At 40.3% G+C, this 19,103-nt stretch overlaps 1 protein-coding gene across 1 annotated transcript in view; it reads right to left on the bottom strand.

The window, feature by feature from the left end:
- Nucleotides 1–19,103, bottom strand: part of Glg1 (golgi glycoprotein 1) — a 120,886-nt gene that overhangs the window by 5,467 nt on the left and 96,316 nt on the right. Inside the window, exons 14-25 of the mRNA XM_076837438.1 lie at nt 18,532–18,594; nt 17,150–17,263; nt 16,013–16,101; nt 14,517–14,634; nt 13,005–13,097; nt 10,816–10,953; nt 8,202–8,325; nt 7,355–7,497; nt 7,056–7,157; nt 5,908–6,015; nt 2,663–2,783; nt 1,943–2,049 (exon numbers count right to left, since the gene is read on the bottom strand). Coding sequence (XP_076693553.1) covers nt 1,943–2,049; nt 2,663–2,783; nt 5,908–6,015; nt 7,056–7,157; nt 7,355–7,497; nt 8,202–8,325; nt 10,816–10,953; nt 13,005–13,097; nt 14,517–14,634; nt 16,013–16,101; nt 17,150–17,263; nt 18,532–18,594 — 1,320 coding nt within the window. The remainder of the gene's footprint in view (nt 1–1,942; nt 2,050–2,662; nt 2,784–5,907; nt 6,016–7,055; nt 7,158–7,354; nt 7,498–8,201; nt 8,326–10,815; nt 10,954–13,004; nt 13,098–14,516; nt 14,635–16,012; nt 16,102–17,149; nt 17,264–18,531; nt 18,595–19,103) is intronic.

Raw genomic sequence — 19,103 nt, forward strand, 5'->3', positions numbered from 1 at the left:
ATAGCTCCTATATTACAAATGAAAACCCAGTGGCTCAGGGTTAGATATGACTTGCACAAAGCTATGGATTCTTATATATTTTGATTTCTACTCTTCATCCTGTTGCTCCCTTTTTGAAAACAAAGATAAAACTTGAGATTTTGTTATATGCTATTTCTCTATATTGACTTTACTCACCATTAGAAAACAAGCATCACCCACATCAAAAACAAATACAACAACACGATTACATCATGTATTCACCAAGCACCAGTCATGGGCACCCTTTTTTGGTACTAAGGATTGAACCAAGGGGCACTCTACCACTGAGCTACAGCCCCAGCCCTTTTGAGACAGGGTCTCATTAAGTTGCCCAGGCTGGCCTCAGACTTGCGATCCTCCAAGGGATTACAGGTGTGCACCTGGCTTCACTACTATTCACCCTCCATTTCCACTGTTTTCACCAATGCACTCTATGATAGCCTGCTACAACACAATCAGGACCAGAAGGTTCTCCGTGTGTACATGTAGATGTTCTCTGAGTCTCAACCTGGCTCTCTGTGCTGCTCCTATGTTCACCTTGTGTACACAGAACAGAGCAGGGAGGCATGGAATTTATGAGATTTGAGCACCCACATTTGCCAAACGAGCAGTGAGTCACTCTGAGGCAATGTGAAGCAGCTCAAAGGAGCAGAAGCCAGTGAGGGAAGAATGGACCGAATGGTGGGTGCTCTATCTAACTGAGGGCTTCACAGTGACTTTTTTCCCTTGGGAGGAATGAAAAGAAGATAGGGGCTGGGGATGTGGCTCAAGCGGTAGCGCGCTCGCCTGGCATGCATGTGGCCCGGGTTCGATCCTCAGCACCACATACAAACAAAGATGTTGTGTCCGCCGAAAACTGAAAAATAAATATTAAAAAAAAAAAAAAAAAAAAAAAAAAAGAAAGGAAGATAGACTGCTGTGACAAACATGATCCCATCCGGGCATTTCCCTTCCGACCAGGTATGCAGGCTTTCTTTGCAGGTTCATTCCTGCCTTGTTACCCTTGACCTTTTTTTTGAGACCAGGGTCCTACTACATGGCCCAGGCTGGCTTCAAATTCCTGGGCTCAAGGGATCCTGCTGCCTCAGGCTTCTGAGCATCTGGGACTACAGGGGTGTACCACTGCATCCAGCTTGTTCAACCTTGACCTTTAAGCAGATGGGTGACCAGGGGAAACTGGTCAAGAAGGAGAGGAGATCCTGTGGTCACTGTCTCAACCTAAGGTCACCAGGAAAGTTTACTCCAGTGTGGGTCAATATAAAAGCATGGATTGAGAAACCTGAGGCAGTTTGGACAAGTCATAATCTCTGAAGTCAGTATCCTCCACCATAAAGTGATAAAATAATCATTCTACTTACCTTGTTGGAATCTGAGGTTCATATGAAGTAACAGCCATCAAAACATTTTGTAAATTATAAAGCAACATATATGTGAGAAACACTTTCACTCTTCTTACTGAGCTGTACTTCTGGAAGGAGCTCTCTTCTCTTCCAGATCCCCCTACTGGGGTACCCTATTCATTCCAAAGCCTCTCTTCATCTCATCCTTCTGTGTCCCAGGCCAGCTGAGCCCTGGTCTCACATAATACTTTCTTCCAAAGACTGTGTAAATCTTTAAAAATGAGATTTAAGACTTTTGGATTTTTTTCTTTTCCCATGGGCATGATGTTCCTTTTCTCTTTGGGTGGCTCACTTTTCAGCGGTGGGCTATAGGCAATTGGTGGTGCTGGCAAAGTCTTACAGAACTAGTCCAAAGGAATAAGATGGCTTTGGGTTCATAAGCAGTCAAGAAGTTTTAAAGGATCACTCAAATATACCTACTGCTAGTCTTCCAGCAAGGACAAGACCACCAGGGAAATACCTCAGAGCGTCTGGAAATGGACAGAAGAGATGATCATTCTGGAACTCCACTAGGTCTTTACCTTTGCAGCATAACTCCACATTTCAATCCGGTCATTGAGGCGCTTTTTGCACTCAGGCTGTAATCTCACCCGCTTATCCTCCAGGGCCTCCATTAGGCAGGACATTTCTGTGAGAGAAAACAGGTAAGAAAAAGTCTGCAACTACACAGAACAGAAACATTTCTATAAAGCCAGGGTTTGGATATCCAATCACCAGAGAATTTAGATCTTCAGGTTCAATAAAGTCAAATCCATTCTAGGAAACTTGACCCAAGATCCAGTATGGCGAGGATGGGATGTAGCTCGCAGGGTGGCTGTCCAGAATCTCTCTTAAGATCACTCCAATTTTTACTGGGTATTCCTGGTTTAGAAACAAACTTACGCCTGCCCAGGTTCCAGCCTTACATGGAACCTGCCTACTGTGCCCACTGTGGCCTTTGGGGAATTGTTTGGGTAAGAGAAGGGGAAGAGGACCATGATGATGGCTTAACTTTTGCTTCTGTGATAAATCAACACCCCTTTCACCAAATCTTTAGCTCTGCCCATGGTTAGGTCAGCTCAAATCTTCAGGATTATTCCTAAATTCATTATGCCACAAAGGCATCAACCTTGCTCCTGAGGGATATTGTCTATGGTTAGGCTGTAGCCACAGAGCAGAGTAGGAGCAACTGACGGCTGAGATTGAGCCTTTGCTTCTCCCAAGTGAGTTCAGAAAGGGCCAAAGTGAATTCAGTGACTTACGACGCCCACGGCCAGGGGTGATGGCTGCACAGTGGTGTTTAATGTCCAGGGCACATGCTGTGTGAAGAACTGGGTCCACAAAGATGTCTGCCTTGCTTTCCTTCAGCATGTTTAACACTTCCTGGAAAGGGAAGAGCATTACAGAGAGAACTTTTATAAAGAAAATGCATTAGAATTGTTGTCTATAAAGATGGGATAGGTGGCAATGTGGCAATGATGTACAGAATGCAAATTCATGGCATCCAATTGAATTCACTAACCACCTCTGAGAGATTCAATATATGCTATGGAAAGCTGGGAACTACACATGCTTGGAAAATTATATATGGGTTCTTGGCATTCTGGTATACTACAGTATCATCATTACCATTATCATTGTCGTCATCGATATCATCATTATCCTCAGCATTTTTGTAGCACTGGGGATTGAACCTGGGGCCTAGTGCATGCTAGGCAAGTCACCTGTCACTGAATTACATCCCTAGACTTTTTTATTTTTCATTTTGAGACAGGGTCTCACTAAGTTCCCCAGGCTGGCCTTGAACTTATAATTTTCTACTTTAGCCACAGAGTAGCTGGGATTATAGGTCCCACCGTGCCTGTCTACATATATATTTTTTTAAACTTTATTTTACTTATTTATTATATGTGGTGCCGAGGATTGAACCCAGGACCTCACACGTGCTAGGCAAGCACTCTACCACTGAGCCACAACCCCAGCTCCTGGCTATATAATTTTAAAGTACCTAAATGGTAGTGCTTTTATTGGTGTTATATAATTATTCTGTTAACTCTGGGAAATCAGGAAAAAAAAAAACCATGAAATGTAAAAATCAGAGTAATAGGCTATATAAAAATTCCCAAATATGGGTCAATTTGTTTATAAAATATTCCACTTTTGGGGCTGGGGATGTGGCTCAAGTGGTAGCGCGCTTGCCTGGTGTTCCTGCGGCCCGGGTTCGATCCTCAGCACCACATACAAACAAAGATGTTGTGTCTGCCGAGAACTAAAAAAAAAAAAAAATATTAAAAAATTCTCTCTCTCTCTCTCCCACTCTCTCTTAAAAAAAAAAAAAATATATATATATATATATACATATATATATTCCACTTTTACCTCTATCATTCCCAAAAGGAAAAAAGAGTGAACAGAATATTACTTTTACTGCAAGAGGAATTATCTGAATTCATTACTATCCTGAGCAACAGCAATGTAAACACTTTATTAGAACTAATATCAACTCTACAGATCCTCCATTTATGCATGATGAAATTATAGACAGGAGGAATGATGGGCCAGAAATGCCTTCCTTTGTGGTGCTGGGGATTGAACTCAGGGCCATGCACATGCTAAGCAAATGCTCTACCACTGAGCTACATCCCAACTTCGGAAATGTCTTCTTTCTTTCTTTTTTCTTTTTTTATATTTTTCAATTGTAATTGGACACAATATCTTTTTATTTTATTTATTTATTTTTATGTGTGCTGAGGATTGAACCCAGGGCCTCGCACACATGCTAGGCGGGCGAGTGCTCTACTGCTGAGCCACAACCCCAGCCCTTAGAGATGTTTTCTTAATAAAATTTAGTTTGTTCTCAATGGGAAGACTGCAGTTCTATAAGACAATAATACAAAACTAAATAATCCTGCCCAAAGTTATACGAGATCATTTGATGACAAAGGAGTCAAAGGAAAACTTTTTTGTTTGGTTGTTTGGTACTGAGAACTGAACTCAGGGGCACTTGATCACTGAGACACATCCCCAGGCCTATTTTGTATTTTTTTTAGAGACAGGGTTTCATTGAGTTGCTTAGTGCCTCACTGTTGCTGAGGCTGGCTTTGAACTCGCTATCCTCCTGTCTCAGCCTCCTGAGCCACTGGGATCATAGGCGTGCGCCACCATGCCCGGCAGGAAAAGTTGTTTTTAACCAGCTCCTACCATTTTTTAGAACAGGTGGAATCAAACATTTTAGGCAGATGAAAAAATTTGTAAACAACATTCTTAATGAGTCAACAATGACATCAATAAAAGTTTCTTTTAAACAAGATTAATTTTTATTTTTTTTAAAGGTCAAACACATTAATTCCTTTGCCCTTTTCTGGGCAGTACCAGGGATTGGACCCAGGGTCTTGGGCTTGTTAGACAAATGCTTTATCCCTGAAAGCATCTGTAGCCCTTTTGTGAAACTGAGACAGGCTCTTGTTAAATGGTCTAGTCTGCTAAATTGCATTTTCCGTGTTGCAAGATAATGTATGCTTAGAAGGCATAATTTGATTGTTAGTATTTTTTGGTACAGGGAATTGAACCCAATGCTTGCACAGGCTAGGCTAATGCTCTACCACTGAGCTATATTCCCTACCCTTTCTACTGTATTTATTAAAAAAAAATTTTTTAGATATTAATGGACCTGTATTTTATTCAGTTATTTATATGCAACACTGATAACTGAACCCAGTGCCTCACACATGCTAGGCAAGTGTTCTACCACTGAGCCACAATTCCAGCCTTTCTAGGATATTTTGAGACAGGGTCTTGATAAGTTGTCCAAGCTGACCTTGCACTTGCCATCCACCTGCATTGCTGGGATTACCGAAGTGTACCACTGCACCCTGCTAATAAGGTGACATTTCTTAAATGAACTAGATACTTTGTTTCATTGATTGTCATGAGTGTGCAACGATAAAATGGTACTACTAACATTTTGTTTTGTTCAGGGTGCCTTTAAATAATGGTCTAGTGGGCTGGAGTTGTGGCTCAGTGGTGAAACACTTACCTAGCATGTGTGACACACTGGGTTCAATTCTCAGCATTGCATATAAACAAATAAATAAAATAAAGGTCCATCAAAAACTAAAAAAATACATTAAAAAAAACCAATGGTCTAGCTGTAAGATGAGGCATATTTATAAATAATTAGTGTATGTGAAAGAATATTAAAGTTAAAGGAGATAATGGTCAAGGACCAGGTTTAAAGTTTTACGAAACGCATAGAATGCTGTGAAGGAAGGCTTAGAGTTCTGATCTTGTTACTAAGGAGTACAGACCATAACATTAAAAGAAGAGAAAAAGGGGAGCAAAGCCAGGCTCAGTAGAGTGTTTGTAGTCTCAGCTACTGGGGAGGCTGAGGCAGGAGGACTGCTTGAGCCCAGGAGTTTGAGGTCAGCCTGGGAAACACAGCAAGATTCTGATTCAAAGAAAGGTGGAGGAGAAGCAAAAGCAGAGAAAAAAAGGTGATGATGGTTACCTTTTTACACATTTCTGTTTTGATCTTGAGCAGGTTGACCTTGAGGCACTCTTCCACTTGACCTGTTTGCTCCTGGGCTGCTGCTTCTTCAGCACAAAGATTGGCAATCTGTTCAGGAGACAAAAGAAAACAAGGCCATTCTCCTGAGCACAAAAAAGAGCAAAAGGCTTCCTGAACAGATGAGCCTGCTGAGTCCAACAGTCCCTGGACACTACTGGTGACTTTTCTCACTGCACTGACCAGATGCTGAGTGACAGGTGAGGGATGTTCTGCTATCACCAGAAACCTGGGCCTCTCAACATGTAGACATGGTGATCCTCCATGTGTACCCAGAGCTCATCTCTAACAGCTTGCTGGTGGAGCACACACCCTCTTCCTGCAGAGGCCAGGCTCCTAGGTTCTGTTTTCCTTCACAATGATAGGCACATGGAACTCAGTTAGTAAATGTACATATCTCTATGCTATGGAGTCACACTGTCCTAGGACTTCAACAAAGAAGGCTAGTCCCTAATTTCACATGACGGTTATAAAGCTCAATAAAATACTGAAAGCAAATACTTAACATTTACAGAGTTCAGAGTTCAGACTCACAACTTGGAAGCACACACAAAGGGGTTCTTAAACCAAGCCCACAGTGAAGATAACAAACTTAACTTTCTTTGGACAGTTTTATGAGTAAGGTTCTTTGAAACATCTTTAGCTGTGATTTTTCTCAAATTGATGTATATTAAACAGGATTCTTCACATGGCTTTTTCTAACTAGGAGTAGAATAATTTCTATAGATAAGCACTTAGAGCTATCACGAGAACACTTTTATTTTTATGGCAAATCTTGGGGGTGTTCTGATTTAACTATACAGAATAAAGAGAAGGGAAGAACAAATTATATGTAGAAAGTGATAATAAAAGAATACCCTGTTCAACAGAGAAGTATGAAGCCACCAGGACAGTCTGATGGACTAATGGCAAGCGCAGTTCAGAGGGACAGAGAACCTGGGATTCATTAAGAGCTGTAAAAGAATGGGCCGGCAGCTCACTATGAGTTCAAGGCTGAAGAGAAAGAAAGTAAAGAACTTTTCTCCAGTAAATCTTCTCTGACCAACTCTGTGCAGACCCAGACCCAGAGCCAGTTTTACAACTGATCCTACCTCATCTGAGCAGTGTAGCTGCAGCTGAGGGTCGAGGCGGTAATCGAGTGCAGACTCCTGGATGATCATGCGGATCTGGTCTTCACAGTCTGAAGACAGGCGCTACATGTGACAAAGAGGGAATACAGCAGCCCACCAGAGATTGTCAGTTTTTATTTAGTCCCTTATTATCTGGCTTGGGGAAGGCCATAAAAAAGGTCTTGGGAAAACAGGGGTCCACTAAAGACTTTCATAGAGAACACTCCCAGGGACAGAGGCAGCTCCATAAACACAGCTCTGTGGAGAGCCCTTCTGTTTACCTGGTCAGCATATCTCAGCTTGAGGCAAGAGATGACTTGGCCTTCTAGCTCTGAATCATCCTTGGCCTTGGTCAGGATACCATGGCAGAACTTAGGAATGTCAGCTTTACAGGCTTTCCTTAGCACAGGATTTAAGCGATAATCTAGAGTAAGAAGCAGTAAATACTTGATAAAATATTCCACCTAGAAAAGTTCATCAATTTTGAGAAATCAACCTTTCTGAAAAGGGGCAATGACCATGACTGCATGTCAATGACCATAACTAAAACACAATCTGTTCATTTAGTAAATATGTACTGAGCTCTCACTCCACTGTTAATCAGTGATATAATTTGATTCAAGAGCACTTCTGCAGGGTTTTGTGGTCCAATATTAAAAAAACAAACAGATAGCAGCAGCCTTGCCTATACTAGATATTTTTGAAAACACCAAGAAAGAAATATCCAACACATTGCATATTAAGCTACAAGGTCTTGCAGCCAAAAGCTGAAGTTTCTGTTCTAAAAGAGATTGCCCATATCTTTTGACATGCTCATGAAGTTTTATTATCTCTAAACTATCTTTTCCAAGGAACTCTAGCCCTTGTTCCTCTGTATGTTCTTCAAGGGCAGTTTTCCAGATGTTTGCTTCCTGTTTCTCCTGTCATGCCATCCTTACTGGATACCCCTCAAAGGAGGAGAAAGTCACTCTGCTTACATCTAAGCTCTTCTCTTAAAATCCAAGTGTGGTAAAGTATCTGCAGTTTAATTAGGTAACTATATAGTTTAATCAGCAGACTGGATGGTGGCTTTCTCAATTACCCTCAAGCTATACTCAGTGAGACCAAGAGAGTTAAGCAGGATGGTACCTGTGTTCTGGGTGATCTGGCGCTTGGTTATCATCTGTTTGCATTTGGGATCCATCAATTCACTGTTTTTATTTTGCTTCAAACACTGTAACATGGTTTTAGAATCTGCTTCTGGACAGAACCTCTGCAATGAAATAAGGTTTTATGAAAACAGTTATCCTTATCCGCCAATTAATCCCTCTGTGATCATTGTTACATCTTACTGTTGCATCTAAGAGAGCGCTCATTAAAGAAGCAGTGCGAAGGAATCACTTGGCACAAGAGGAACAGCTAAGCCTGAGTAAGCACCAGGCCTCAAGTTCCCTTTTTAAAAAATTTTTTAGTTGCAGGTGGATACAATACCTTTATTTTATTTATTTATATGTGATGCTGAGGTTCGAACCCAGGGCCTCACACATGCTAGGTGAGCACTCTATAGCTGAGCCACAACCCAGGTCCTCAAGTTCCCTTTTTTCACTTATTCTCAACTGTATTTGTCACATTTCTATTATGTCTCTGGTCCCTAATTTACATGGCATTGATTACATGGCTATGTTAAATTACATGCAATCCCATGAGCTTAATTAACTATTGCTTGAGTATGAATACAACATTGTACCAGGTAGTCATCGAGTGCTCAAATCCTATCTACCCAAATCCAGTAGAAAAACCTAGGAATTAGGTTTTACCCATCAACCAATGTGAACAGGAATGTGGGGTAAAGACTCATCTGGTTCATCCTCACTATAGGGGTTATAATCCAGCCAAACACTGAGGGTCTGGTCCCTGTACATTTATTACTGTCCTTCACTAGGGTTCAGTTTTATAATAGAAATGACCTCCAAATCTCTATTTGCTAAACAATGAGTCTTATTTTTAGTTGTTGATAAGACGTTTATTTTCTAAAAATATTTATTTTTTAGTTGTAGTTGGACACATACTTTTATTTTATTTATTTTTATATGGTGCTGAGCATCGAACCTAGGGCCTTGCATGTGCTAGGCACACGCTCTACCGCTGAACCATAACCCCAGTCCAATATGCCTTTATTTTATTTACTTATTTGTATGTGGTGCTGAGAATTGAACCCAGTGCCTCACACATGCTAGGCAAGCGCTCTACTGCTGAGCTACAACTCCAGCCCCTGCAACGAGTCTTTAAATGCCACAGTTCCTGATAAACTCTGGCTGGGACACTAGAATCAAGCCTCCGCTGCCAGTTCTGTTTGTAGGTCTCTGAAGCATGTGTGATTATAATCTATTGACATCCTAATATGGGAATGTGGATTGTGTATTGATTTTTATAAAATTTTAAAACTTTCTCTTAAATCAGTGTTTGACATTTCCATCCATGACTCACCTGGACCAGGACCAGCTAGAGAAACTTACATTTTTTATTTATTGTTATTTTTTAATTTTTTTGTGGTGCTGGGGATTGAACCCAGGGCCTTGTGCATGCAAGGCAAGCACTCTACCAATTGAGCTATATCCCCAGCCCAGAAACTTAAACTTTTTTCTAGTTATAGATGGACAAATACATTTATTTTGTTTATTTATATATATATTTTTATGTGGTGCTGAAGATCAAACCCAGGGTCCTGCATGTGTTAGGCAAGTGCTCTACTGCTGAGCCACAACCTCAGCCCTAAAGCTTACATTTTTTTTAAACCTTTTTAAGTTGTTGATAGACCTTTATTTTATTTATTTATATGTGGTGCTGAGAATCAAACCCAGTGCCTCACACATACCAGGTAAGTGTGCTACCGCTGAGCCACAGCCACAGCCACAGCCACTGAAACTTACACTTTTAATGCTCAAAATTATCTTTGAAATTTATTTGGTAGGTGAAACTTGGCATTTTTTGAACTTTTATTTATTTATTTTCCATATTTTTTTTTTGTTGGTACATTAGAGTTGGCATTGAAAATGCTGACATAGGAATTAGAATCTTAAGTTTAATTTTTTTATATGTGTGGACAGATAAAGAAACTTCTGAGAGGGGCTGGGGATGTGGCTTAAGTGGTAGCGCGCTTGCCTGGCATGCGTGCGGCCCGGGTTCGATCCTCAGCACCACATACAAAACAAAGATGTTGTGTCCACCGAAAACTAAATAAATAAATATTAAAATTCTCTCTCTCTCTCTCTCTCTCTCTCCCTCTCATTCTCTCTTAAAAAAAAAAAAAAAAAAGAAACTTCTGAGAATATTTACTAAAAGAATAACTGAAGTAAAGAATTTGCAGAACAGAAAAACCCTTTGAATATGGGAGATGATCTTATAGGGACCCACTGGATGGTAGCTAAGTACACCGACCCTTAATTACTAGTCATGTATTTATTGGGTATCTATTTACCTGTGCCTTGGACTAAAGTGAGGCTAATTATCTCAGTTCTGTGGTTTTCCATTTAAATATGCATCCACATCATCTGAGGGCTTGCGGAGATTGTATCTATTTTAGCCCAAGAGAATATGACCCAGCAGATCTGGGTGGAGCCCAGGAATCTGAAGTTGCCAGGTAGACTGATGCTACTGGCCTAGGGATCACATCTGGAGAAGTGCCATCATGGCTGTGTTTAACAGGTTGCAATGGAGAGGAATTTATGCTATTATTTTCACTTATGCTACAACTGGCCCTTACCTTTATCATCTGCTTGCAGACTCGCATGAGTGTGTAGTCTAGTTCTGGGTCCATCATCTCTGTTTCCTGCAGTTTAAATACTTTCTGGTGGCAACGGGTACTCAGCTGCTTCTTGTTTTCTTTCAGACATTCAATGATCTATGACATAAGAGATATGGTCAAGTTGGGGAATGGATCAAAGATTGACAGTCCATGTTTTTTTTTGGGAGGGAAGGTACCAGGGATTGAACTCAGGGGTACTCAACCACTGAGCCACATCCCTAGCCCTATTTTGTATTTTATTTAGAGACAGGGTCTCATTGAGTTGCTTTAGTGCCTCACTCTTGCTGAGGCTGGCTTTGAACTCACAATCCTCCTGCTTCAGCCTCCCGAGCTGCTAGAATTACAGGACAGTCTATATTTTGACTGGTGCATTCAGTTCCTAGTGCATGCCCCATTTTCTATTTAAGTATCTTTCATTTCTAATTCCAAGGCAATATGAATCAAGAGTTATTCCCCAAGGAGAGTTATAGATTTACAACCTTAGGGCCAGTAGCAAACCAAATAGTATAAAAATTTAGGTTGAGAAGCAGGCTATATTAGAGTCTAAACTCACTCAGGTTTCCTGGATTTTCTGCCTTCTAGAGCTAGCTGTTTCTTATCAAGAGTCTCCTTGGAGCATACATTAGATTCTCTGCATGTGCCTGGAGCAACAACCCTGACTAGATAGTAGACATAAGCCAGGAAGTTTAAGTCAGCTCACCGTGTATCACATGAGAATGGATTGTTAGAGGCTAGATAAGACTTAAGTCCCAATCCTTAATTCTGACAAACATAGGGCAAATCACAAGTAACTATTATGGGAAAAAATTGAGTGCTAAATAAAAGCATAAAGTGTTATGGGATAGATTTTAATGAATTAAGTATAAATTAAGTATATCTTGAAATCTTCCCTTCCTTACACCAAACCTTGAGATATTATTAAAAATGAAGAGAAAGAAAGCAGATAGGAGGCTACAATAACCAGGGCTGCAGCATGAAGTCACAAGGCTTCCATGAAATCTTCCAGGCACAACCAAAAAATCACCAACTAATACATAAAGAAAGATGATACACAAGGTGACAAAATTGGAAGTATAAAGAAAAGTTAGTCATTTAGGAGGCTGAGGCAGGAGGATTCCAAGTTTGAGGCTAGCTTCCTCAACTTAGTGAGACCCTCAGCAACTTAACGACTCTCCCTCAAAATAGAAAATGAAAAGGACTGGGGATGTAGCTTAGTAGTAAAGTGTCCCTAGGTTCAATCCCCGGTACAACAAACAAACAAACAACTCTCCCCCAAAAAAGTTAAAAGACAGAGGCTGGAGGATTACAAATTCAAAGTCAGCCTCAGCAACATGGCCAAACCCTGGGCCAAAAATAAGATATAGAGGACAGACTGAGATAGTTATCGGAATTCTAGGAGGAAGGAAATGGAAAGCAAATTTTGAAAGAACAATGATAGAAAATTCCCCAGAAGCAGAGAAAGACATGATTCTAAGACTGAAAGAGCCAACTAGGCTAGAGAAAACACAACACTGCATCTAATTACATCACATACATCACACTGAAATTACAGAATGTTAAACAGAAAACTAACCCTATCAGACATGGATAAACTACAAAGAGATGAGAATCAGATGGACTCAGGTTTTTCACCGGCAATGGTAGATATGAGACAATGTAGAAATTATCTCAAAAGCTAAAGCACTATGACAATGTACTGGGTTAACTGGAGAATATTTTTTAAAAAATATTACTTTCTTATAAATCATCCTGGCAATTCTAAAGAGGGCCTTATTTCTGTATTTAAAATAACTTCCCTAGATGGTTCTTACTTGACTCTTAATTAAGAACTTCTGTGCAATGGGAAAACAGTCTGAAGGTAAAAGAGCTGGGAAAGCTATCAAGAGGAGGAGAAACTTAAAGGATCACTAGAAGCTTATATTAAGCATATTAGGTGGAGAAAGATGAGGTACTGAAAAGAGGGAAGAAAAAAAATATGGGACAAAGAAGAGTATGAGGGAGGAACTCTGGGAAAGGCAGTCTGGTGTGGTATAAAGGAGAGAGTAAGGCTCAACAGAATGTAATGGGTCATGTTTTACCAGCAAAAAATTAGTCATCACAATGTCACTCTCACATGACTTCTACAGTTAACCAAAGCAAAAGGTTACCTGAGCATTGCCATACTGCACAGTGGAACAGTAGTTCTTGATGTCACTCTTGCAGGCTTCATACAGATCTGGCTCCAGCCGGATGTCCTCTGTCTGTATAAGGAGGAGTCAGCATGGAAAAGTGAGTTGCTGCTTCTTATTTTTTTTAAATTTTATTTACTCGTATGTGGTGCTGAGAATCGAACCCAGTGCCTCATACATGCTAGGCAAGTGCTCTACCACTGAGCCACAACCCCAGCCCCGAAAGTGAGCTTCTTTAGGCTGGAAATGTCAGTGTTCTATAGACTTATTTGTTGGTTGAATATTTATTTATTTATTTATACACAATACCTTTATTTCTTTAGTTGTACACAATACCTGTGGTGCTGAAGATCGAACCCAGGGCCCCACACGTGCTAGGCGAGAGCGCTCTACCGCTGAGCCACAACCCCAGCCCCGTTGAATCTTTTTTTTAAATCTTATCTAGTGACCACAACTTCTACAAATGGCAGCAGTGTGGCCATGCAGCAGGTGGCCTTAAGCCTTCTTAGAAAATGAAATGCCATGTCTAGTCCTTCAGAGGACTGCTGAGATGAAATAAAACTATGTGAAAATCACATTAGAAAGTTAAAACTATAGTGCAAATATAGGATTCTACCTTTATTATTTTAACAAAACAGTTAGGCTCAAATGAGGAAATCAAAGTTTCTAGCTCAAAACAAATCTCTATTATAATAGGACATTCAGACCAGCTCCACTTAAATAGAATCATCATTGAATGAAACACTGCCACTGAATGTGAAAAGCTGACAACTTTTGTGATTTAATGATGTTTGGTCTCCATTACTAATTTTTACTTAGACTGAGGTGAAATGGTATGATTCATAGCATCAAACATACAAAAACAATATTTTTATCTTTTTTTTAATAAGATCTGGGTGTGACTTCAACAAGAAGAGCAAGAGCAAGAAGTGTCCTCCTACAGTGTACACTGCATATGACCCAAATCCATTCCACCCTGATAAGAAGCAAACTCATCAGTGCATGGTGTGGCAGTCCCCTGGACAACGCAGCTGCTTAGGGGGTGGGCACAATCCAACAGATGGGAAGGATCTTTACTTCATGGTAAAGGGAGATTTCTTTTTCCCTTTTCTTGTTGGATGAGTAGTGGAAAAGGCAGTCCAGTGTCACAGGCAGCCACTGTATGGAGCCAAGAGTGAAACCCATATTGGCATGAAGCTGATGCCACAGAGAGGAAAAGACCCTCAGTCCTTGAGGACATTATTGATCAATGACTGTTATAACAAACTTAAGAGCTTGCCCTAGAGCTAGTTTTCCAATGTGTGTTAAAAATGCTTTATCCTTCAAAACCAAAACAAAACAGCGAGACAAAAAGCTAATGTCCACATGGTAAAATTTCAGCAAGGTGACTCGGACCTTGAACATAATAATAGTTGCTAAAATCTTTGACTTTGTCCCCACCCATCCCCAGCTTTCTAAGCCCGGGCCCCTGGGGTTTGTGGGAAGCAGTACCATCTCTAGTTCCTCCACACGGAGCTGCTTACGGCACTTCAGGGACACTCTGTGCTCCTTGGCTTCCTGCAGAGTGTCATTGCGCACAGTGGTGCTAAGGCAGATTACCACATCCACCCTGCCAAGAGAGGAGAAGGTGTGAGATTGGAAGGAGCCAGACCATTTACCCAGAATTCATAATCTTCGCCATGTGTTTGAATATCTTTCCTATAAGTCTGTTTTGTCTTTTTTTTTTCCCAGAATGCTAAAAGCAATCTGACTGTAGAGTAGTTCTCCCTTATTTACTTATTAATGGCCCCAAAGTAAGAGTAGTGACACCGGCAATTCCAATGAGAAACTGTTAAAAAAAAAAAAAAAAAAAGACATGCTGGGATTGCTGAAATCTACAGTACTAAGAAATACTGAGAGACTGAGAGAGATTGCGACAGATCATTCATAAAAATTTTTATTAATTTGTTTTAATCTGTTTTATTTTAAATTATTCATATTAATCTCATACTGTGTCTAATTTACACATTAAACTTTATCATAGGTAAGTAGGAGTAAAAAAAAAACAACACAGTATCTATATGGGGTTTGGTACTATCTGTAGTTTAGGCATCTGCTGGGGGTCTTCAAATATATCCCCTGCTGATAGAGAGGGTCAACTGTATGTCATAAAAAGAATCAGCCTAAATGCTGATCACATTTTTAAAAGGACCTGTATACGAGGACAGCTCAACAAACAAGGGACCACAGAGGATGCTGCTCTGAATTCTGGGCCTGTGTCTTGGAGATTCTAGGAAACTTATTCCTAGAAAGTACAGAAATCCATGCAAAATGGGAACCTGGTTTATATGAGAGGAAATATGTTCTAGAAGTGTGTCTTTTCAAAATACAATACAGAAGAATTTGGGTAGTAATGCTGCTAGAGTCTATCAGCATCCTAATTAAGACCTAATTCTGAAGTTAAGCAAGCTTCTGTTTCTTCCAGATATCTAACTCAGTAAAAGCTGTGGCTATTTCTTAGCAGAGGTGACTAATGAGATGATGTTGGGAAAAAGTTGGTTCACCTTTCTTCTCAACCGAAGCTTACTTCTTCTTTTTAAAAAAAAAAATATTTATTTTTTAGGTGTAGATAGACACAACACAATGCCTTTATTTTTTTACATGGTGCTGAGGATGGAACCCGGGTCCCGCCCAAGCTAAGTGAGCGCTCTACCGCTGAGTCACAATCCCAGCCCTGAAGTTTACTTCTTAAGTATACAATCTGCATCTGTTTCAACAATTAACCTGAAAAAATTAATGATGTCCCCATAGCCTATGGTATCTTCTCATGAGAACTCCCACACCGGGAGTTCTTCTGGGGAGCTATGAAGATGACTTGTCCAGGCAATCCAAGTGTATGGCTATACTACCAAAGAAGAGGCACAGAAGATCTCTAGGGCTGCTTCTGCTACTGCCCGATAACCTGGATAGTCATTTAGCAGCTAACAGATCAATTAAGAGGTACATACTTCTTTTTTATGTTGGGGCAAAGTTTCAACACATCTTCCTTGCAAGCCATTTTGAACTTGTAAGAGAACCGAAAATCCTTCATCTGTACCTGAAAGATGATGAGAAAGAAAATCAGAAGCTTTGTGATTTTGCTGAAATCTATAGTATTGAGAGAGATTGAGAGACTGAGAGAGAGATTGAGATAGAAAGATCATCCATAAAACTTTTATTATTTTGTTCTAATCTGTTTTATTTTAAATTATTCATACTAATCTCATACTGTGACTAATTTATACACTTTGTGGTCAATAGTGGTGGGTGACATTTTGATCATACAGTTTTCAGAAGCCTGCTCACGGGACCCTGCATAATTGTCCTGTCTTGAGGACTTTGGGATTTGCTCTGCCACTTCCTTCAGGTTTCTATTCTAGTACCTCCTGGTGAAACCCTTTTCTCCTTCACCCTTTACCCCCTGCCTCAGTTTTTCGTCTTGAAACTACCTGAGACTGTACAGTCATTTGTACACTTGTTTTTGTGTCTTTGTCTTACTCGAATCTAGAGTCCACAGGGCAGGGGTACTCATTAACCTGATGGAATGCAGGCAGGTGGTCTACATGCCTGAGAAGAGGTCAATGTGCTCAGGTTACTAGTTTAATTTTCCCTGAAGGAAGCACTTGCTATACCAAAACACTTCTTAGTCACCTGTGTAACCACAAAGTATAGTCTAACTTTTTATTCAACTATCAGATCTGGGTTGCATGACTTAGAAGAAAAAAAGCCTTCTGTACTGAACAGATAACAGAAAACAAGAGACTCCAGGGACACTAACCATTAAAGGAGAAGCCAACCCATCTCACAGGAGTTCTGTGACTGGCGTAGGAAATGCCTGCTTACTTATCTCTATTCTCCCTAGACTAAACGCTCCCTAAGGAAAAGGGACCATGTCTTATTTATCATTGATGTCAAGGAGCCTAACAAAGTGTCTAATCACATTAGAGAAAAACTAAATTTATTGAGAAGAGTTAAAATAGGATATATACTTGGCAAAAAATGATTTTTTAGGAACAGCAGAGTTGTTCTGATGTTCCAAAAGAAGAAGAGGTTCAGTAGTCAACCAAGCAGCTAAGATAGGAAATTGACAGGCCAGTGTCACTGACCAGCTGAAAGTGGGTAACTCCAATGGCACATTTCTCGTTCATATCCTTCTGGTGTTTGTTCTGAATCAGACACTCCATCAGGTCCCCAGAGTCTATCTGGTTATCTGCCACATCCTGGGGAAAACAGCACATACTTACACTTCATTTGCAACGGTTAAGTGAATAAAAACTATAGCTTATTCTGGGAAAAGTGAAATAGGATTGATTAAATCAAAAATTATTCAGGGTCGGGACTGTGGCTCATCGGTAGGGTAGAGCACTCGTCCCGCATTGTGAGGCCCTGGGTTTGATCCTCAGCACCACATATATAAAAAATAAAGGTATTGTGTCCACCTACTACTAAAAAAATATTTTTAAAAAAATTACTCAAAGTAAGGCCGGGTGCGGTGGTGAACACCTGAAATCCCAGTGGCTCAGGAGGCTGAGGCAGGAGGATCGCAAGTTCAAACCCAGCCTCAGCAAAAGTGAGGCGCTAAGCAACTCAGACCCTGTCTCTAAATAAAATACAAAATAGGGCTGGGAATGTGGCTCAGTGGTTGAGTGCCCTGGAGTTCAATCCCCAGTTACCCCACCCCCAAAATTATTCAAAAAAGTCTGAGAAATTACAAAAGATAAACATTTAGTGGGACAAAATTTACACAGCAAGTTGTACATGAGGCAAGAATATATACTATGAGGGCTTTTACTCAGTGACCTTACATGATGCCAGCAGCTGGCTTTTGAGATAATATCTAATAGCCTCCTGGATGTCATGTCCTAAAAGTTCCTAGGTATATTTCATTACCACAATTTAAGTAGTTCAACAAATTAGTAAGTAATAAAATAACAAAATTCATTCAACATTGAAGTACAAAGGAGACAGCTGATATGAGAAGTCAGTCATTATTACAACTGCTAACAATTCAACCATGCTACTAAGGGGCTTCCCTTTTGCATCTTTTCTTATAGAAGGCATCTCTACTACCAATGTTACCCACATATCTTGTCGCCTACAAAGGCTAATCAAACAAGGTTTGCCAGAGTGGGCCTTCTCTCTTGAACTATTGCTTACATTTCCAACTTTTTTCTTGATGGCACTGGGGATACCAGAAAGGTTCTCTACCAGGAGCTACACCCCTCACCCTTTTTAAAAATTTGAGACCTAGGCTCACAAAGATGCTGTGGCTGGAACTTGCAATTTTCTGCCTCAGCTTCCCAAGTAGCTGGGATTACAGGTATGCACCACCATGCCTGGCATACGTTTCCAGCTTTCACTTGTCAAAGATGGCTGTCACCTGGGAGGAATGTATTCTGAAGACAGAGATAAGTTCAACACCCTCAGGACCAGAGTCCCAATGAATTTGGTTCTATTTCTAATTCTTGTTCCTCCAGACATCACTTACATGGCAAAAGTTCTGAATTATGGGTTCGCAGGCTCTCATCAGCAAAGCTTCTATTTGAATATCCTGTAGAAGATTAAAGAGATTAATCTTTCTGCTTTAGAAAGAACCAGAGGTAGAAGAGTAGCAGCTTATCCTTCTAAATCAGGAGCATCAATGGGCAAATAATCTAGTATGTGCATTTAGAAACTATTCTAGTATTTAAGTTACCCAGTCGCAGAAATACACTGAACTGCTTCTCCATTATATTCTAAAAGGCAAATTTTCTAGAGGCAGATTCCCCTTGTACCTGAACAAAAGAGGATACAGAATTAAGAAAGGTGGGATGATGATACTAGAGTGTTTCCAAAACACCACCCAGTTCAAAATGAAAACAGCGTAACTGGATTTTGTTTATAAACTCATAATCCAGATCACTGAGTTTAGACCAGTTGATGAACCACTGCTCTGGTGAACACCTGCTAAAAAGCCTTTAAACAGAGCAACAGAGTGTAGCACTAGTGACTGAAGTAAAATCTTCCATAAAGAGTGACAAACTGAGAATGTCCTCATCAGCCCACAGGGACAATGAGAAT

This window comes from Callospermophilus lateralis, chromosome 18 (genome assembly GCF_048772815.1).
Source record: "Callospermophilus lateralis isolate mCalLat2 chromosome 18, mCalLat2.hap1, whole genome shotgun sequence".
Taxonomy (NCBI): Eukaryota; Metazoa; Chordata; class Mammalia; order Rodentia; family Sciuridae; genus Callospermophilus; species Callospermophilus lateralis.